Source organism: Balaenoptera musculus, chromosome 14, assembly GCF_009873245.2.
Source record: "Balaenoptera musculus isolate JJ_BM4_2016_0621 chromosome 14, mBalMus1.pri.v3, whole genome shotgun sequence".
NCBI classification, from domain to species: domain Eukaryota; kingdom Metazoa; phylum Chordata; class Mammalia; order Artiodactyla; family Balaenopteridae; genus Balaenoptera; species Balaenoptera musculus.
The window spans coordinates 27,581,197-27,602,445 of record NC_045798.1 but is presented as its reverse complement, the minus strand read 5'-3'; the positions used below and the strand labels follow the sequence as shown (position 1 = coordinate 27,602,445).

Here is a 21,249-nt window from a genome sequence, read left to right as displayed (position 1 = left end):
GCCGGAAGGTCTGCGTTCCTTCTGGGTAGTGTAGGCAGTAAGGGGAGTGGGCCGCACCAAATTCGTCAGGAGGGGGCCACTATCAAACTGTTATTTTAAATAATCACGTAAGGTGCTCTAGAGTGCACACGTTAGGAAGGGGTATCTGAGCGCTCACTCTGCGGGAATTTTGGACCCTCGCGCCTTTGCCTGGCTTTCGCAGCGGCCTGCGCTCGCGCCCTCCCGGAAGGGCAGGTCCGGACTTCCGGTGAGCCCCGGGCGTCCGCGCGAGGCGGCGGCTGCGGCGGCGGCGGCGGCGGTGGCTGCTGTGAGGGGGCGGTGGCGGCTCCCACCGTAACGTTCCCTGACGAAGCGCACCTGCGAGGCGGAGGCGTCCACCATGGTGAGCGGCCGGGCGGGCAGGGCCGGCCGGGACCAGGGTCGGGGCCGGCCGGGCGGACGTGGCGGCCGGGGAGGTGCCGAGTCACCGGCCTGAGCCCGCCGCCGCTCGGGACTGAACGCTGTCTCGCGTGTGTAGACCCGAGATGGCTCCCCGCGAACAAGCCCCGGATCGGCTGGGGGGCTGTAGGAGGGAGGGGAGAGCTCACGGGCCAGTCCCACGAGCTCGATCCTGCCGGCCTGCGGCCCCGCCCCGCTGCCCTGGGCACCGCGGCCCCGAGACCCGTCATCCTTTGGGCCCCAGCGGCGCCCCTGGAGGGAGGGTGGTGGCTGCCGCGTCGGCGCGAGAACACGAGGTTTAGGGAGGCGCGTAGTGTAGGCCACGAACGCGGGCAGTGGGGACTTGAAGCCGGGTATGCCTGAAGAGCTGTGTCAGCACCGCGCCGGGCGCTGCCGGTGTCACGGGTTTATCGCATGCGAGTTTATCCTTAGTGTGTCAGTGTCGGGTACCCTTTCTCTCCTCAGGTTTAGCCACCTAACAGCTGAACACCTGCCGTGCGCCGGGCAGTGTGCTGGCGCCGGGGCTGTAGAGGGGACCGGGGCGGGAGGTCAGGTCCGTGGGTGGATGCGGGGCAGATTGGCACCCGCTCTTCAGTACTTTGTGTACATTTCCCTCTTTCGTGTTGCAAAGAGAAGACAGGGCTTAGATGGGGGGGATGTAGTGAGGAGGCCCCCACTCCTCTCCCTTCTTTCGTCCAGAACGCTGCTTCTGGCCAAGATTTTGTCGAACAGAATTCTGGTTAAAAGGAGAGGCACGGGTGTGAAAACTACTTTGCTGGCGCTCCAGGAAGTGGAGAACTATTGGAGAGTTTAAGCAGGAGCTGCATCTGCATCTGTGGAAAACAGCTGGCTCAGCTTGCTGATTTCGGAATTGCTAGTAAACTGTCTCATCAGTACCTGACTTTTCCTCTACTTAGTGTACAGTTGGAATCAAGTCAGGAAATACTCGCCTGTTTAAAAGTTTTTTAGCTTGTAAAAAAACATGTACCATAAATTTACCATTTTAACCATTTATAAGTGTACAGTTTAGTGGTGTTAAGTATATTCACGTTGTTGTGTAATGGATGTCCAGAACTTTTTGGTCTTGAAAAACTGAAACTCTGTTCCCATTAAACAATTCCCCCTCCCCCCAGCCCCTGGCAGTCATCATTCTTTTTGTCTCTGAACTTGACTAGTTACTCTAAGTACCTCATATAAGTGGAATCCTACCGTGTTTGTTCTTTTGTGTCTGTCTTATTTCACTGAGCATTATGTTCTCAGAGTTCATCACGGTTGTAGCATGTGTTGGAATTTCCTTCCTTTTTAGGGCTGAACAATATTCCATTGTATGGATGGACATTTTCTTTATTCACTCATCTGTTGATGGGCATTTGGGTAGTTTCCAACTCTTGGCTATTGTGAAGAGCGCTGCTGTGAACCTGGGTGTACAAATATACCTTCAAGACGCTGCTTCCAATTCTTTTGGGTATATATCCTATTGTGCAATTTTATATCCTTTCTTTTTGACACGTCACAGTAATTGCAGTGCTTTGGGAAGACCCTAGATTGCTGGCAGCGTGTGTTCTGAGCCTCATCATAACCTACAACGTAAGAGCTGGGATCTTACCTTTGTGATGGCACCATGTCTAGGCTTTACTTATGAAACGCATGGAGGGAGTGCCGTGGTGTGGCGCCGCGTGAGAGCATTTTGGAGGGGTGCTAGCCCTGGCCCTGGGCAGAGCAGGGAAGGTTCCCAGAGCAAGGAAAGGGTGGTCCTGGAAGACAGGGGAAGGGGGAGGGGTGCAGACCTGGGCGCTCGCTCTTATCGCTGTTCCCTGTTTTCTGCCTGTTCCCTCTCCTGGCTTCAGGTCTCTGCAGAGAAATCCTTCCTGACCACCCACTTAAAACAGCGTTCCCAGGAGCTCTTGGTCCTTTGCCCTCTCTTTTGCTCAGAATACTGACACACAGATGGTTTTCTGTTCTTGTTTCCCTTGTCTTGAATGTCAGCTCTGCCAGGGCAGAGGTTGTAGCTCTTTTGTTAGTGATGTTTACCTGGTGCTTGGACACCAGAACCTGGCAGATAGTGGCACTCCTAAACGGGATGAGGAGAGGAAAAGTGGTCCAGGCCAAGGGAGCAGCCCGGCAGGGTCGTGGCCATCGTAGGAGACCTGGGGGATAGGAGGCCTGGGAGATGGGGGGTGGGGGGTGAAAGAGGTGAAGGACAGGCTTGCTGGGGGCAGTTTTATACTTTAGTAAGATGCACTGTCTGAAAATGGTGGGGGCCAGGTTGGCGGGACAGACTGGACGCGCCAGCCAGCGGAAGCTGCTGTGAGGTGTGTCCTGCTCCCAGGAGGTGCTCACTGGGTGCAGGTGTGTCTTGCTCTTGAGCGTTGACACCCTGACCCACTCTAGCTGTTGACAGAAGAAACGTGCCTTAGTTCTGTGTTAACTGCAGCATCTCTTTCCTTCTTCCAGTTCTCCTTCAACATGTTCGACCACCCGATTCCCCGGGTCTTCCAGAACCGCTTCTCCACACAGTACCGCTGCTTCTCCGTGTCCATGCTCGCGGGGCCTAATGACAGGTCAGATGTGGAGAAAGGAGGGAAGAGTATGTGCTGTTTTTATTTTGAATCGTAACCTTTCCTGCCCTAGGCCTGCAGTGCTCATAGTCCTTGGCAGCTCTCATTTTGCATGTGTGACGGAGGCTAGTTACCGTCAAGATGTTGTCAAGGTGTCCTGGCTAAGGGGTGCGGGGAGGGGTCCTAATTATGATTAGATTTATGGCTGATAGCCATTTGGTTTCACCAAATAAATTATAGCTAGTAAAACTTGCTGTGAACAATCATGAAATTCCGGCTGCCCCATAGGTATCGTTTAATACTATCATTAAGCTATAACAGAAAGTGCACTTTGACTTTTGTTCTGTTGTTTTAATTTTTCTTTTCTTAATATCTCCTAAATGTTCTTTCTACAGTAATTATGCCACCCTCAGCCCTCGACCAACTCAGTAAGTACTTTCTACCTGACTTGAGAACGGAGGTGATGTGAACGTGGGCGCTGGGACCAAGCACAGACCCCTCGCCGCCCAGGCAGAGGCATCCTTCAGGGAGGCTGGTTGGGAATCATCCCTGGAGGGTGCTCGCTGGGCTGGGAGGCCGGGGCCAGTGGGTGCTCGGCTCTGGGTCCACTCCTCTGGCCCCCCCACCCCACCCCGGGTCCTATTAGGACTAAAGGAAGGTGTGAGCGCTGGTGCTCTTCACGCTGCTGGGGCAGCCGATGCCCTTGGCTGGACGCACTGAGTTTTCCCCTAAAGGATGGTGGCGGCCCCCAAGAGGATGCTGCGCACAGGTCTTTCATCTCCCCAAGCCTCTTGCCTCAGCTCCAGCCGCAGTTCTAACCCCTCTGCCCCAGGAGCTGCTCCCCTTGCCCCGTCCCACCTCTTACCAGGAGCAAGAAAGGCCCAGGTTTGAGAGATTGGCCACGCTTTTCCCCCTTTCCCCGACTCCCCACTCCCATGGGAGCAGCTCGGAGACCTCACACCCCTGGCCCCACTCCACCCGGACTAGGATGCCCCGACCATGGGCACAGTCGTTGCCTTTTGAGACTTGGGGGTCTTTTTGGTGTGGGTTCTGAGGCAGGAGATGTGGCGGCGTCTGGGCCGGGAGGGTCCACGCTCTGTGTCGGGTGCACATTGGGCAGCTCAGTAAGGGCCGGGCGCCAGCTCTGGAATGGCTCCAGCTTGGGCTCTGCACCTTGCCCAGCCTAACTCCAGACTAGTGACTGGGGCTTTCTGAACCTTGGTGTCCTCACCTTTAAATGGGGGCATGATGCCATCTGTGGGGACTGCTCTGCGGCAGGAGTGCCTCCTGGATGGTGCCTGTGGTGTGTGTGTAAACAGCCAGGGCCCCGTGGCACCAGGCAGGGGCAGGAGGTGGCCCTTAGCCAGCAGGGCCTAACTGACGGCAGCAGTGGCTGCACCCGCAGAGGGAGGCCTTTAGCTCTTCCAGAGGGTGGGTAGAGCTGGGGACACAGCCCTCAGGCAGGCCCCTGTCGTCCCAGAGAGGGGAACAGGGCCCTGAGAGTCTGCCTCATGGGTGGAGCTGACCCAGGACTAAGACCAGGTGTGTTGGCATGTGGGTATGAGAGGAGACTGGGGAATTGGGACAGTGGGGCTTAGTTCGGTGCTGTGCAGACCTCGTAAGTCATGGAAGGAGCTGTCCAGATGAGATCTCACGGGGAGTCCTGGTTTGTAGAAAGGGTCGCTGCTCAGGCTGGAGGAGGTGAGGGGGTGCGGAAGGCTCGGGCACCCCAAGACACTTCTCTAAATCAAAAAAATGCAGTTTGAAAACTACTGGACTGAGGAACATGGGGGTCTCTTCCAATGGCAAGAATCTCAGACCCTTGGTTGGAGCCTGATCAATCCATTCACCCTGACCCACCTCAGTCCACTCCATGGCTCCACAGCCGGGAGGTGCCCTGGTGACAGAGGGCCTGGCGTCCAGGCCCTTGGCCACCACTGCCAGTATCCCAGTCGCCCTTGGTGATGAGGGGACAGCCTCCCACCCAGGCTCATTATCCAATTTGCTTCTCCAGATTTTTCAGGAGATCCCGAATGGAGTCTGCCTTACCTCCTGCCACTGAGTCAACTTCTGTTGCCACGTTTGCCTAAATCTACAGGCTAAAGTTGGTCTCAGTGGTCAAGCCCCAGACCTGGGCCAGCGGCCTAGGTTGACCCCCAGCGTGGCCATTCCTGGGCTGTGTGACCCTGGGGCACGTTGCCAGACCTGTGTGCCTTAGTCCCCCATAGATAAAGGGGCAAGGACAGTACCCATCTCACTGTCCCGTGAAGGCTGAGCAAGGGCCTGGCACAAGGCAACACGGTCCTGTCGGTCTGTCTCGGACCGCTCCCCCAGGTTACTGACTCTTCTGGGTCCTCTTGCCTCGCAGCACCAGCCCCTCCTTTCTGCGCCCCCTGCACTCCTGAGTCAGCAGGCCTCCAGCCCCACACATGGCCCCCACCTCAGGACCCCTGGCGGGAGGGGACACACTGGGTCCCTGCTGCAAGCCCACACTGCTGACCGGTCCTGCCCGGCCTGCACCCCCCCGACTGCTCGCACACCCGGTCCCTGTGCCCAGTCTCGCCTGGTTGCCAGCAGTTCCCGAGCCAGCCTGGCTCCCCCCCCTCTATGCCTTTGCTTGGGCTGCTTCCTCTGCCTGGACTTCCCTCTCCTGGAGGACATCCCCCAGCAGCCATCCTGGCTGCCCTGCCTCCCGCCCCACCCTTCCCCGGCACGAGCATCTGGGCACGCTCTGGCTTTCTTACTGGAAACCTCTGAAGAAGGGATTTTGCCCAGCACCTGGTTGGCACTTAAACTGTTTGTGAATAAATGCACGAACACGTCACTTTTTAAAAGTGGGATTTCCGACAGTCAAAAGTATAAGCCGGTGCTGCGTTCCTGACTCAGCAAACGTTCCTGAGGTCTGGCAGGAGCGCGGGGTCTGCTGGGCGGTTAGACACCCAGGGGCTCAGTACCACGCAGGTCCCAGTGCCTGCTGGGGGAGGGGGGCACTTCCCCGGGGAGGGTCTGGGGACAGGGTTTCTCTCCCTGGAAGAAGCCGAGCCTTGTGCCTCGCTCTTCTTTTCAGGCCGACTTAACATCACCTACCCCATGCTGTTCAAACTGACCAACAAGAACTCGGACCGCATGACGCACTGTGGCGTGCTGGAGTTTGTGGCTGACGAGGGCATCTGCTACCTCCCGCACTGGGTGAGTGGCCCCCGGCTGCCACGTGGGGCGGCAGGGACACCCTCCGCCTGTGCACAGTCCTGCCCCGCAGCAGAGGGACGTGCCTCGCCACAAACATCACGTGCGACTGTGGACACGGTGCGCCGGGAGCTGGGGATGGCTGCTCACCTGGTGGCCTGGAACCCACAGCCATGCTGTTTTTAACTGCCATTTTCTGGGTCAGGCTTTTTTTAAAACCATGGAGCAGGAGTATTTTTCATGTGGTCTGAGTACAGAGTTTTAGATTTTTATAAGTTTTCTCACCCCTTTAGTAGTTTGTCCGCCCAGTTCTGTCACTGTGTGTGTGTGTGTGTGTAGACACTTGTCTATACCTGAGTCTGTCTAAAGCACTCAGCCTCGTTGCCATGGGAATGAAGGCTCTCTGGACTTAGGCTGGTCCGATGCCATCCATGTCCAGAGGCAGGCAGAGCCGCGCCTGCACTGTAGGGTGGGGCCCGCAGCAGCCGGAAGTCCGCGGGGGCGGGGCTGGGGGGGGCCGGGCCCCACCACCCCCAGTGTGAGGGCCCCACAGCTGCCCTGCTCCATCCTGGGCCTGGGCATGTCCCTTTGACCTTCAGCACTGTCTTCTGTGACATCTGGCCACAGTCAGTGTTGTAGGTGCTTCGAAGGTGCCTGAGGGCCCTTGTCTTTATAAGGTCTTATGAGGAAACCCAGTGTCAAGACTGTGTAGAGAGGAGGGTCTCCAGGCAAAGGCTGGCTTGGCTCTCTCCTTCCCTCCCCCCTCAGCCCAGCCCCCACTCTCCCAGCTCTGGTATGCTCAGCGTTGGGAAACCCACAGAGGGGACTTTGTGTCCTTCTCTTCATACTCATTTATGTCGGGGTGCTTAGAGACCCCTCAGTCTGCGGGTGGAGTTGGGAACGCACCCCAAGGCCTCCCTGCCACTAGGGAGATGCTCTGAAGAGCATCCCGCCTCTCCTGCACAGCCAAGGGTCCCTGCCGCAGCCATGGCTGACCTTCTAAAGGAGTGGCCTTAACTCATATCTTGAGATTAAATATGAATAGAAGTTTGAAGGTTCCTCCTCTCCTGCAGTGGTGACCTTGCCCATTTCCCCTGGGCCATTCCCCCTCCTGAGCCTGGGTCCTTCCTGAGTGCTAAGCCCAGCTGGTGTCCTGTGCTGCTTCCTTGACCACAGGGGAACTCTTAGTCACTCCTCAAAGCCCAGACCTGACCCAGTTCCCTGCTCACGTGCCCGCACCTCACGTCACGGGCACCAGGCCTTGTCCCACTATCTGTGGAGCACCATGGGTGGCTGAAGTGTTGGGCAGTGACAGCTTCCCCAGGCCCCTCTGTGGCCCGTCCTTAGTGAAAGAGCAGGGGGGATACTGGGGAACACTGTTCCTGTAAGGCTTTCCCTCCAACCTGCAGACTTGGAGTTTGGCTGGACCCGTGTCCAGGCTCTCAGACCACTTTCGGCCAGAAAGCTAATTGAATCCTTTTGCCTGGAAACATCCCATCCCCAGCGAAGCCTCTGTAGGTAGCATGGAGCTGCCTGCCGTCCTCTTCCTGGGCTGGCCTTGCAGCTCTTGCCAGGAGCAGGTGGTGCCTGGGGTTTCACAGCTGCTGTTGCAGAGCCGGCTTGAGGGTCTCCCGACCCCAGTGAGTGTGTGAGCAGGTGCTTTCTTTCTGTCGGCTGAGTGGCAGGCTCCATCCCACCCTGAGCTCCAGGCAGCCCTGGTGGATGGGCAGGGAGCAGGCCCTGGTGGACGGACGAGGTCAGCTATGACCTGAAGGCCGTGGAACCTGGGTGGGTGCGTGGAGCTCCCCACGTGGCCCTTGCTAGCTGTGTATGTTTGAAGCTTTCTTTAAGAAGGTTTGAAATAAGAAAAGCAAAAAACCATTCCAGGATGCGCAGGGGTGCTCATTTCTCGGACCCCGAGCTTCAGGTCCTTGCTAGGTCCTGGCTCCCTGCACCCCGGGACCTCGGGCCCGTGTTTGTCTCTCTGTCTCATTTCTCATCTGGCCTCTACCTGGCAGGGAGGCTCCACAGACGCCCTGGAGCAGACACCCAAGGCCTAGGCTGTGGGCTGTCCCTGGCAAGGCCAGCCTGCCTGGGGCTGTCATCCTCCCGCCTCCAGTGTAGCCCAGCTGGTCCTGGGGCCTTGGGAGTCAGGTGAAGTTGCGGGGGCGAGGGGGGGTGTCCCTGTGGAAACGCTCCGGCCCTGGGAGGCCTAATGCTGGCGGATGAGCCCGCATCTGCCACCCTTCCAGCGAGTGGTTTCTTCAGGCGCTCCCACTGTGGTGGCCCCGGCCGCACCCCTACTGCCTCCTGTCTTCTTCCCCCTCCAGATGATGCAGAACCTGCTGCTGGAGGAGGGGGGCCTGGTTCAGGTAGAGAGCGTCAACCTGCAGGTGGCCACATACTCCAAGTTCCAGCCCCAGAGCCCCGACTTCCTGGACATCACCAACCCCAAGGCCGTGTATCCTTCTGAAGCGGAACGTGTTCCTCTGAGCCGGGGAGGGCTGTGTGAGCTGGTGGCAGGCGACAGTGAGCCCTTGGTTGGGTCTGTGCCTGCTTTGGGGACCACACACTTGTCATGATTGACATTGTGACATGAGAACAGTGGCGTGGGGCCAGCCCGTCCACATGGCTCAGGGGCCTCACGAGCATGCTGGGCGCTCTCTGGACACTTCCCGGAGGGCAGGTGGAGCCCTTCCTCTGGGTGGCCGATGACACTGGCAAAAAGCCCAGTGTGTTCTGGTGGGAGGGCAGCTCGTCTGCCTCTCAGCTCCCCTGTGCTCAGGCATGGGGAGCCCTGTCTTAGTACGTTTTCTGTCTCTCAGCAGAGGAAAGCAAAGGCGTCAGGTCTTAGTGATTTTTTGCGTGTTCTCTGAACGTAAGCCAGCCATGTGTGTGGTCACTCCACCACCTATTTATTGTTAAAAAGGCATGCTTGTAAAAAACTCAGTTGAACAACACAGATTGTTTAAAAAAAAAAAGCTACTTCCACCCTCCCCACCTGCACCCTGTCCCCAGCCAGAGCCAGGAGCACGCTGCTGCTGCTGGCCATGTCCTGGATGCCACTGGGCTGTGTGGAGGCCTCCGCTGGCCGTGTCTGTGGACGGGCATGTCGAGCCCCCTGTGTTGGGCATACGGGGTACTGGGCGCTCTGCTCACAGCAGGTGTGGACAGTGCCCATGCCCGGGACTGGGGCCTGCCAGCCTCTGCACTGCAGCCCCTTGTATGTTCTCCAGTATGGAGTCCTTTTGCTTGTGCTGCAGCGCACACATACCAGGTTGCTTTCAGAGACAGTGTCTCTTGGCACAGTTACTCGTGACCGCAGAGAAAGGGTGCCGCAGTGTGCCAGGCTCTGCTCAGGGTCTGGGTCCAGGCAGCGCAGAGCCGGCTCTGCCCTCGGGCCCTGGGGGCCGCGTCCAGCAGCTCAGGGTCACCAGGAGGAGTTGAGGGAAGGGCACCCCTGCAGCTGGCATTGCACACAGCAGGGACAAAGAGGGCGTGTACTCCAGACTCTTCACGAAGCTGCCAGCAGCCCGGGAGGCCGTTTGACCAAGAGTAGTGAATGTAGACACGGGCTTCTCTGCCCTCAGCCTCTCACCCAGGTGTGCCGTGTCTCAGTGGCACATCTGGAGCCACGTTTTGTGTTTGACCTTTGTATTTAAAACAATTCTGTAAATTGACAAGGGTGACGTGATTAAAATATTCCATTTGATTGGGCATTATTCCCTTGTCTGGGCATTTGGGTTACTCAGTTTTTAAGAACTTATTATTATTTACTATTATAAAAAGGGCTTACAGGCTACTTTTTCCTTTAAAATTTTTATTATTAAATATTTTTATTTGAAACATACCACTAAATATGGGTTATCACCCAAAAGATAGAAACAACAAAAGTAGAAATGAAAACATCTTTGCTTTTGGGAGACTTTTGAGGGGACTTATCTATGTTTTTCAAATTTTTTTTCTGCCTGTGTTCCCGTAGGATTTTTAAAATCAACTTGTTGAGGTGTAATTTACATGCAGTAAAATGTACACTTGAGCGAGTTTGACAGATGCATCCCCTGTGTATTCAGAGCTTGGCCGTCCTCCCAGAAGGGCCTTCATGCCCCTTTATGCCCATCCTCAGCCAACCCCCAGCCCCAGCAGCCTCGGCTGCCTCCCACCTCAGAGATCTGCCTTTCTCGGGGTTTGGTGGGGGTCTCACCGCTCTGTGGCTGGTTCTTCCCCAGAGTGAGGTTCACCCCATTACTGTGTGTTAGAGCTGCTTCCTTCTCGTTGCTGAGTAATGGCCACATGTCTTTGAGCCCCAGCTGGGCACATGTCTGTCCGGTACACAGTGTGACCCGATCCTCTAAATGCCTTGTGGAAACTTGTTTCAGATTTGAGGGCTCCATCTTGCTATGTTGCCTTGACAGTGTCTGCAGGTTAGAAAACGCATTGAGAAACTTTGCGTGTCTGACCACTGGGGATGTGATTGCCATCAACTACAACGAGAAGGTGAGTGTCTCAGCCTTTCGGATGCTGGGGCCCTCACAGCCGTGAACAGGAGCCTATGCTCGCTCGCTCTCTCTCTCTCTCCCTCACACACACAGGATCAGACGCCAGTTACTCCCAGGTGTCACGTAGGGATCCATCATGTTCTCTGACAGTTTCCTTCTGTTTGAAGCATCCGATACTAAGAATCCTACTGTTCAATTTTGTGGATTTTGAATCACACTTCTATATTTTTTCGTAAACTAAGAAATAATCTTGTTCCCTTTACCTTCGTGGGGACGTTTTAGGTATTGTCTAACTTAGCTGAATACGTTAAGCTGTTCTTTTTTTTTTTTTTTTTGGCTGCATTGGGTCTTCATTGCTGCGCGTGGGCTTTCTCTAGTCACAGCGAGCAGGGGCTACTCTTTGTTGCGGTGCGCTTGCGTCTCATTGTGGTGGCTTCTCTTGTTGCGGAGCACGGGCTTAGTTGCTCCGCGGCATGTGGGATCTTCCTGGACCAGGGCTCAAACCCGTGTCCCCTGCATTGACAGGCAGATTCTTAACCACTGTGCCACCAGGGAATCCCAAGCTTTCTTGATTAATTACAGGCAGCCTTAATGTCATCGTTCTTAAAATATTAAGGCAGTAAAAAATGCTGAAACAAAAATAGATGATGAAAGATATCGTTGACCTTTTTGCACTGAAAGGGAAGGTGAGTTACTCAGGTGTACATAGAATTGAAATGCACATCTGGGCTTCTGCTTTTGGAAGTACGGAAGACTAGACGCTCTGAAGGGCCCTTCTGAGAAGACTCAGCAGGCGTGTGCTGTGGGCAAATGACCACATCAGTGCATGGTGGAAGGTCTGGATCAAGGCATCCACATGAAACTGGGGCCCTTAAAGGGGCCAAAATAGATGCAGAGGTGGGTGCTGTCCTCATCCCAGGCTCTCTGAAAACAGCACCCCCAGTTTCGTTGAGCCCTCAGGGTTGCTATAGATTGAACCAGCAAAGAGGAACTCCTTATAAGACCACCAGACACCCAAAGCAAAGACAGCAAAAGCAGATTTAGGCCCCTAAGAAATCACAATTGGGACCTTCAGGTGCAAAGATAAAATAACTAGGTAAAAAATGTTCAAAAAAAATTTTTAAATGGAATCATAAAATTTAGCAGGCAGCAAAAGTCTATCCAAAATATCCAGGATTATTTGAAAAGCAGTCAGAGGGTTAAACAACAGCCAACAAAGAATTAGCGAAGGGGAAGTTGAATCTGCAGGAGTGACTTAGGTGTCCGCACAGAGAAGCACGGCAGCAGCGTGAGCAGCTGAGGTTTGGGAGATCCTGAGAAAACCACACGTGCTCAGTGAAAACCCCAGCGGGAGAGAACAGAGGTTGGAACTACTGTGAGGAGATGAGTGGAGTTGTTCTAGAATTGGCCTACAGCCCACGCTTACAGGGAGTTTAGTGTCCACCAGGCCGGGTAGTTACAGGTGCCGAGCACCAGACATGGAGAGATGAGCAGAGAAGATCCAGCACTTAGAGAAGAACAGCACACGGCAGGCCTGTCAACAGCAAACGTTGCTTCCCCCCGGGCAGAGGAGCTCCAGAGGCTGCGAGAAAGTAACTGTCGTCAAACCTTCTTTAAAGAATAGGGTAAAATCAAAATGTATTCAGATAAAATCTGAGAGAATTTATTTACCAGTGAAACTTCACAAGCGTGTGCTTTAGGAATAAGCATTAGCCTAGAAGGAAAGAGTAGGGTGTGGGAAGAACCAATAAACCGGCAAATGTGAGGTAAATTGTGGTAAACATTGCCATTTAAATCCATAACAGTGTTTAATAAATGCAGCTTAAAAGATGGCACCTGGAACACTGGAAAAGAATAAGTCTCGAGGGTTATTTAGAATTCAGGTGTTCTCTACACTTCAGTAAAGGTAAATCAGTAAAAATACATGTTGAATATGTAAAAGTTTAAGATTACTGTTTTAGATACATTGTGACAACACCTAGTATACCATAAATATCACAAAAGTCCTTAGCCTTAACTACGTGCAACGTAGTCTAGTATTTCTACTGTACTGTGTTCCAGTATTTTTCTTTTCTAGTTCTGGTTGCAGCGTAGTTGGTTTTATGACTCACTAGTTAGTTGCGACCTGCAGTTGGAAAACACTCTGACTGGTAAAGGTGACCACATGCCCAGGAGCCACGGACACGGATGTTCATGCCGCCTTGTCCGTGGCAGCAGAACCCCTGGAGGCAGCCCGTGTTGTGTGGAGAGGTGGTGGGGCATCCACACAGTGACACACATTCCTTTCTATTAGTCACTAGTGAGTAAACGTAAAGCCAGACGGGGGACATCAAGCCTTCTCACTGTACTTGGGGGACCCTCTCCTTCATGTTCAGTTTTTTCAATGGTGGGACTGTCCTGACCATTCATTATAAAAGCAAGACATACTCTAGGTAGAGAGAAAGAACCTAAAACAATGCAGGAAAAAGTCCATTCTGCCACCTTTAGTTCCTATCCTTTTGACTTTGTGCGTGTTTTACATGCATGAGATCATCCTCGACACAGCAGCATAACTGGTTTTCAGCATCTTTTCCTGGATGCTGGCTGCCTGGGATCCCACGTGAATACACCCCACTCATGTAACCATTCTAGTGATGGGCGTCTTCGGCCTACGCTGCCATGAGCAGTGCTGGAGCAGGCGTTCTTAGAGCACTTTCTCTTTCAGTATTTAGCTAGTTATTTACTTAGAGTTAATTCTTAGAAGTGAACTTTGCTGGAGTAAACACTGAATCTTTTGCAATTTGCTGCATAACTGTCTTGTCTGATTTGAATCGCTTATGAGAGGTGGTCAGCTAAGTGACAGGCATCAAGGCAGCCACCCACAGCTGCTCTTCCACAGCAAGAGGTGTGGCTGGGGAGGGTGTCATGAAGGTGAATGACGTGTGTGTGCAGGAGCTGGGTAGGGGGCTGCAGCGACACGTGTGGTGATGGATGGGCCCAGTGCTGCCACAAAACCGACTGATTTCTCTCTCCCAGATCTATGAGCTGCGGGTGATGGAGACCAAGCCTGACAGGGCTGTGTCCATCATCGAGTGTGACATGAACGTGAGTGGCCGCGGGAGGAAGGGCGGCTGGGGGCCCTGGGCGGGTGTCATGCAACCCTGGGACTCTTTGGGGGAACGGGGAGGAAGATGGTGCTGGAACATTGTGAGGAGGCCGCTGACCTTGTGATTGGTGGCAGGGTTGCTGCTGGTTCTGAGATGGCTAGATCCACCAGCGTCTCAGCCCTGCGAGGGGCTGAGTCTTCTTGGAGGCTGAGGAAGGTTGCTCAGCTCCGAGTAGTGGGCACGACAGCCCAGCGTGCTGGGTCTCCAGGGAAGGATGCCCAGCAGAAGGGTTCCGTTCTGTCTGGGTCTGTTTAGAGGAGTGGTTGCCGGGGTCCAGGGCAGTGAAGTTGCCTGGAGGGAGAGGGTGTGGTTATGAAAGGGCACGGTCTTCCACAAGGAGGGGTCCCTGTGGTAACTGAAACTGCTCAGGATCTCGACCCGGGGGTTGGGGGGCGGGGGTGCACCGACCTGCAGTGATGATCAGATTGTGAGAACAAAACACAAACCCGCGTGTGCGTGTAAACTGGGGACGACTGGACGAGGGCTGGGTTGTCTTTGCCGATGTTCTGCTGTGGTTTTGTAAAACGTGACCATCGGGGAAATGGGCGGACTGTACAAGGCCCCTTCTGTATCGGCTCCGACAACTGCATGTGGACCCACAGTTGTCCCAATTTAGAACAGAAAAGCCACGGAGGCTGAGTGTGGCCCTGTCTCATCGTGCTTTCTTCTTGGGGACACAGGTGGACTTCGATGCTCCACTGGGCTACAAGGAGCCGGAGAGACAAGCCCAGCATGAGGAGGCAGCCGTAAGTCGCTCCTCCGCGTCCCTCCCGAGCTCTGCATAGCTCCCCACCGCTGGTATTGGTCTTTGGAGCGCATCCCAATGTCCTGGCCGCCCAGCGGTGTTTGGCCTCCACTGGTACCGAGGCAGCCACGTTCTGCTTCCCTCCCAGCCCTGCTCCCGGGGCCCAGTGTGTACCAGCTGTTGGGGTGCGGGCACAGCAGGAGCAGTGAGGGAGCCCAAGGGAAGAGCTGGGGGCCCCACTGAGAAGCTCATCCCCGTTTTTCTGTCTCTGCCAGGAAGGCGAAGCTGACCACAGCGGCTATGCCGGGGAGCTGGGCTTCCGCGTGAGTGCCGCCATGCGACTGTCTGTCCTCCTGCCACGTTGTCTGTGACACCCTGGGAACCTCAGCTGGGAGCAGGCCTGGGGGACCCCGCACGCGTGTACCCGGCGCCTTCTCAGTCTCCAAACCCTTTTCCATCCACTTTCTCCTGGATCCTCCCAACAACTGTCAGGCAGCCCCAACTTCTTTTTAAAAATTTCTAGCCTACCGGAAAGCTGAACTAGTACAATAGACACATATACTCTTCACGTAGATTCACCAGATATGATCACTCTTGGTTTCTCTCTAAACCGTGTCCTGCACTGTTGGAAACTCAGTTGTATGTTGACGCTCCGGCACTGCTGTCCACCCTGGAAACGGGGAGGGGCCGGTGGGCGTGGCTCAGCCCACTGCCGGGAGGCAGGTCTGCAGAGCTTAGCCGTGGGCCCAGCTGGACCTGTCACCCCTTCCTTGGCAGCTGGCGCCCCGGGGTTGAGACAGGTGGAGGCACCATCCTTGGGCCAGGAAGCTCCCCTCAGCTCCCAGCAGCCCCCAGAGGGCGTGGGCGCTGCAGTCCCGAGGTGGTTCTCTCCTACCCTTGGGGCTCAGCTCACGGCCCCCCTGCCTGCTTGTCTAGGCCTTCTCCGGCTCCGGGAATAGACTGGACGGGAAGAAGAAAGGTGTAGAGCCCAGCCCCTCCCCAATCAAGCCCGGAGACATCAAGAGGTGGGTCTGCCCTGGCTCTGCTCCGCCCGACCCAGGCCCCGCACTGGGGTAGCCTCACTCAGCTCTGGGGGCATGGGTGCCCCGCCGCCCTCCTCGGTGGGCTGGAACACAGCGTGGCAGAAGCGCATCGGTGCCCCCCCGTCATCGCCAGGCTTCTCCCCAAGACCCCCGCAGTCCAGCCCCACCGGCCCCTGATTGGATCTCTCTCCTACTTCTGACCTTTCTGGTTCCGACTTAGTAATATAATATGCCCATTTTCCTCCTTTGTGACTTCAAATAACTGATCCACTTCCCTCAGGAGGAGGCAGGAGCTGCCTCACTTAGTTGTGTTTGTATTGTTTGGTCCAGGGACTCTCAGCAGAGTACCTCCTCTGGTGGCCTGCATGGTTGTGGCAGGGATGAGATCTGTCCCCTGTTGACCATGTGAGAGCACACGGAGAATGCCCGAAACGGGTTTGCACCCAGCCTCTTAGGGAGTGAAGTGAGTTCAGTGCATGTGTAGCCCTTGCAGGGGGGCATGTGAGGCTGGAGGACACAGACGGTGAGGTCCTGAGCCTGCAGACCCTGCCCCAGCTGCCTTCCGTTCCCTCCTGGGGGGGTGCTAGGGGGCACCCGTGGGCTGGCCTGAGGCTGGGGGGTTGGTACAGCCATGGACCAGATGGTCACAAATGGATTTTAGTCCCTTCTCCTGACACTAACATTTCTTCTGCTCTGTCTTCTTTATAGAGGAATTCCCAACTATGAATTTAAACTTGGTAAGATCACGTTCATCAGAAATTCACGTCCACTGGTCAAAAAGGTTGAAGAGGTGAGTATGTTTCACGGGTCGTGACAAGTTTCATTGGCTACTGGTGACTGAGGAGAGTCTTTCCATTCTGAATGAGGGTGTTTCTGTCATATTTTTCTGCGTTCTGGGGCCCCTCCTCTCCCCAGTGGTCCAACTGTCGAGGCTGTGCGGGCTCTGGTGTCCCCTCGCGGCAGTGACCAGCAAGGTTTCAGCTCCCTGAGCCCTTGCCAGGTGTCAGGCCCCAGGCCACGTGCTCTATACTGAAATATTTAATCCCCAGGACAGTCTCGTGGGGCAGCTGCTGTGATTGTTTGCATTTCCCAGGAGTGAGCATGAGGGTGCATGGAGGTCAGGGGCAGAACTCCTGACCACTGCACGGCCACCTCAGTGCCTCCGCACTCCAGACACTGCCTCCTGCGGCCCGGGGGGCAGGGAGGGGAGGTTCCATCTTGTGGGCACTTCTCCCAGGTGCTGGAAACTTGCTCAAAAGACCCGGCACAGCCTGCCATTAGACCGCCCACCCCGCCCGGCACCCATAACTGCTGGTGGTTCTAGAACACCCCACCTCAAATCCTCGCTCTCCTCGTTGCTTTTCTCGATGCTCGGTCCCTCAGGGACCAAGGGGGTGGGGTGGTTCAGAGACTCACAGCCCCTCCTGGCTTTAACGTTCCTCAAGTTGACACCGTGTTGGCACCTTTCCAATCTCAGGAGCTGACGTGGTTCCCACCAGGCCTTTGCTTGCCCCCAGCCTGGCTGCTGGCTCAGGCCTGTGTCCTCTGGCCCTCTCGTCCTTGATTGTTGCAGGGATGGGGAGGCTGGGGTGTCCGTGAATAGACGTCCAGGGAGAGACGTGTGACTGAGGTGGGCCTTCAGGTGCGCTCACGCTGCCTGTCCTGGGGCACAGGTGACAAGGTGACGGGGACAGTGAGGCAGAGTTCTGGGAGCCCCGGAGCAGGAGGCCAAGGGCACCTGACTTGATAGACCATGGAGAGCCATGTCCCGTCCCAAGCTGGCTGTGGGGCAGCCAGGGGGCAGGACCTGGGGTGAAGGCTGAGCATCTGTCCCAGAGCACTTGGCCTCACCCCCAAGAGACGGGATGGCATCACAGAGTCCCCAGACAGCCCTCAGCACGGCGGTAACAGTCCGCCACCCTTGGCGTCCCCTCCCCACTCGGCTCCACACACTGGCAGCGGGTGGGCTGGCTGCAGCTGGAGGAGCTTTCTCTGACCAGTCGAGCCCAGGCAAGGCCCCAGCCTGCTCACCCGGAGTGAAGGCCACAGGCAGGTTTCCAGTACCAACACCCCAGTCACGGGAGATCAGAGACACCAAAGGGGCAGAAACCACCAGGGAAATAATTGCTCCAAACGGAGGGGCCCGCGTTGGCAGGTCAGAAGGGGCCACCGAGCATCCAGCACAGTGGATGGAAACAACTCCAAATTGGGGTAAAGGAAAGACGCTAAAGCCTCCAGGAGGTGGAGATTCTACCACAGGTCACGAATGGCACCATCTTAGCCAGACACAAGCCAGGACATAGTGGAGCAGGGTCCTCAGAATTCTTTGCCCAATTCTATGAGCTGAATTGTGTCCCCCAAATTCCTGTGTTGAAGCCCTAACCCCAGCACCTCAAAATGTGATTCTATTTGGAGATAAGGCCTTTACAGAAAGGCGTTAAAAGGAGGGCACTAAGATGGGCCACGTTCCCCTCTGCGATGTGGACACAGGAAAGGCCTGAGGACAAAGCGAGAAGGCAGCCCCTGCAGGCCCCAGAGAGGGGCCTCAGGAGAGACCACACTGCCGGCACCTGGATCTCTGGCTCCGAGCCTCCAGGCTTTGAGGAGGTGAATGTCTCCCCAGGCCCCCAGCCTGTGGTGATTTGTTCTGGCATTCCTAGCAATCTAACACCAACCACCCTGTCAGTGAGCCGTGTGAGAGGAGAGGTAGGTATTCTCAGTCCCTGAAGATCTCTTCACGCACCCTTTCTCAGGAAGCTGCTGAAGACATACCCACTGAATTGAAGGAATAAGAAGTCAGAAAGCCTTAGACCCAGGAAGCAGGGCATCCCCACAGCAATGTGCAGCCCTGGGGCAGCAGCCCATCCAGGTGGGACAGCCCGAAGGTCCCAGAAGACGCACCTTCCTCAAGCGGGTGAAGTGTTCACAAGAGAAAAGCCAGGCTCCGGTGTTGACAGCAGGACAGACGGAGGGCCCTGAAGGAAGGGAAGGCTGCCTGGCTCAGTCACGACTCACCTTTGCGTGGTCACCACCATGTGAACCTTGTATGGGCCCCACTGGAAACACCAGCTGCGTTAGGCGGTGGGCCGGGTGTTGGGGGAGGGCGTGCTGGGGAGCTTGGGATCCTCTTCCACAGACACTTCCCCTGACTAGCAGCAAAGCTCTTGGAAAGATGCCTGCTGTTTTCAAGGGTTCAGAAAAAACAAGCCGTCTTTCTGCTGGTGGGAGGATAGCTTGGTAGAGTGAGAGCTGCTGAATCACCATTTTAAAAAGCCTCAAAAATAAGAGCATCCTTCTAACGAGGAGTTCAACCTCTAGGGAAAATCAAAGTTGTGTGCAGAGACATTCAGCTGCCCACCAGGGCAGCTTGAATACTGCAGATTTGGAAGTAACAGCTGATGGCAGAACTGCCTGCCCACGGAATGGAATTACTGGGAACGAGAGCAGCACACTGCCTTGAGATTGGGGAATTAAGTAGGAAAATAGTTTATGTAAGCATATATAGAACAGTGACTGGAAATGTTCTTTGGCATGGTTTTTCTTTTAGGGGGTGTATTTTATATTTTTTACATTGAAAATGTGATACCTTTGCAAAAGGATATATACTCAACCTGAGAAAAAAGGCTGTGGTAGACAGAGTTGTGATTCCATGGTTTTGTTTTCAATTCAGTAGATGATAACTTGCATTTCTATTTCAAAGACATTTCTTATTATGAATGTGGGAGTAAGGAAAATGGGCAGATGGTACATGAGTCAACAGAATAAAGCATTTCTTATTAAACTTCCAAGGAGTTTCTGAAAATGGTATTTTCTCTTCACACTCAGGATGAAGCTGGAGGCAGATTCGTCGCTTTCTCTGGAGAAGGACAGTCACTGCGTAAAAAGGGAAGAAAGCCATAGGTTGGGACCGTTGTCTGATTAGAAAATAAAATAATTGCAACATGCTGGCTTTTAGTTACTGGCTCTGACAGGGACACTGTCACTTTAGGTCTGTTTAGAGTTACTTAAGAATTACCAGGTTTCACCTGCAAGTGGACAGCCAAGACAGCAGTTTGTGTGCGTGATTTGGGGAAAGAGGAGGCCGTCTCTGAGGTCCCTTACTCATGGTCCTTGCTTTCAGCCCTCGGGGCATGCCCACAGCCTCAGCTGGAGCAGAGTTCCCTGATTCCTGCTAAAAACCAGTGAAGGGATTGAATTGCTCTAAGTTGTGGTGGTCTTTCTCTTTTTTTCATTTATCTTTTCTTTCTCCAGGTCATAGCTTAGCTGTTGCCTTTGACCTGGAAAAAAGTGGTTTAAACAGATAAGTGCTCTATAAATAGTGGTCATCTCATTACTCTGGCTGCAATTTAAGTATTTGAGAAACGGTGTTTCCATTTTTATTTTACATATTGATCCCCCACCCCACCCCCACCAAGAAACCATTCCTCAGAAGGAAAACTTGACCTGAAAGCATTTCCAACTTTGATTTCATTTGGAAATAACTGGCTCCTTAATGAATCTGTTCTACTGTAAAACAACTTTGTGGTGAAGCACAAATGTGACTATTAGAATAAATGAAAGCTAAAGATACGTTCTTTCTCCTTGCCTACCCCCCACTCCCACTTTTAATCTATTAAATTTTCCAAAGTTCTGCTGGCCTGTCTTTATTTTTTTTACTAGTATTAATTTAGTTTCAGGTCTTCAATTTCTATAATATGAGCTCTTTCGACATGTTAATTCAATTATTTTCCTCTCTTTGAAAACAATTCTAAATCAAGAATTTCAAATAAAAACAGGCAGTGACTAAAACCTGCATTGCCTCTAAGTGTTTGACTAGGTACCAACATGGATTGACAGTTGGGCAGGAGGAAGGCCTGCTGGCAGGGGCCCCTCGTTCCACCCTGCCCTTAGCAAAGAGCTCCTCTGGGGTCTTCTGGGGAGCATAGGGAGAAATGAGGCTCTCTGACCCCTGGGGTGGGGGTGGTCGGGCCTAGCAGGGGCTCCCCTTGTTCCTGTTGTAGGCCAAGGGGTGCATCTCTGGACAGGGCTCCCCCCAACACTCAGGAGACGACATCCCCCTGCAGGATGCCAGCCCAGGGTTCACCCACATGTCCTCAGAGAATGAGCATCAAAGGTCATTGTGATGACCAGGGCTGGGCCCTGTGGCCCAAACCCACACCCATGGCAATGGAAGTGGTTCTGGAAGGCATGAGCACTCTGTGACCTACCTGGCCCTCCACTTCAGGAGTCTTGGGTCGCTGGTAGAGGTAGACACCCTCCTTGGTGGGTGGGCAGCCTTGTTTGCAGGATCACGTTGGCTACCACATCATTCAATTACATGATGTTATGTAGTGTGCTGGCCCCTGGTTTCTGTCTTCCCTGAGCCACACCCACTGTGTATACAAGGAAAGCACTCCCTGCCTGGGCCAGGGGTGGACCCTGTTAGTGGGTCTTCTGGTGACACGGTGGGGTGCCACTTGTGGGCCTGTACCCTGGCCTGCATCCTTCCTCTCAGGCAGCATCTTCTCCAAGCTTGGTCTGTGACCCAGCGTGGCAGGACCCCTAGTGAAATTGCAGCTGTCTGGCTTGACCCGGACTCACTCCTAGGAGGCCCAGCACCCGCCTTGTAGGGGCCCCAGGGCCGGTGGCTAGGCT

General features: G+C 54.6%; 1 protein-coding gene across 2 annotated transcripts; it reads left to right on the top strand.

The window, feature by feature from the left end:
- The first annotated feature begins 49 nt into the window (after positions 1-49).
- UFD1 (ubiquitin recognition factor in ER associated degradation 1) lies at positions 50-20,261 on the top strand. Of its 2 annotated transcripts, none has more exons than XM_036874236.1 (12): positions 50-382; positions 2,893-2,999; positions 3,392-3,424; positions 6,064-6,185; positions 8,513-8,643; positions 10,607-10,679; positions 13,697-13,765; positions 14,508-14,573; positions 14,848-14,895; positions 15,509-15,597; positions 16,324-16,405; positions 19,441-20,245. In XM_036874236.1, the coding sequence occupies exons 2-12, from the start codon at positions 2,993-2,995 to the stop codon at positions 19,513-19,515; spliced, it is 795 nt and encodes a 264-aa protein (XP_036730131.1). In that variant the 5' UTR covers positions 50-382; positions 2,893-2,992; the 3' UTR covers positions 19,516-20,245. The 2 variants fall into 2 exon arrangements, with proteins under 2 accessions (XP_036730131.1, XP_036730130.1); XM_036874235.1 differs by having other exon boundaries at positions 55-382; positions 2,893-3,025; positions 19,441-20,261.
- The last annotated feature ends 988 nt before the right edge of the window (positions 20,262-21,249 follow it).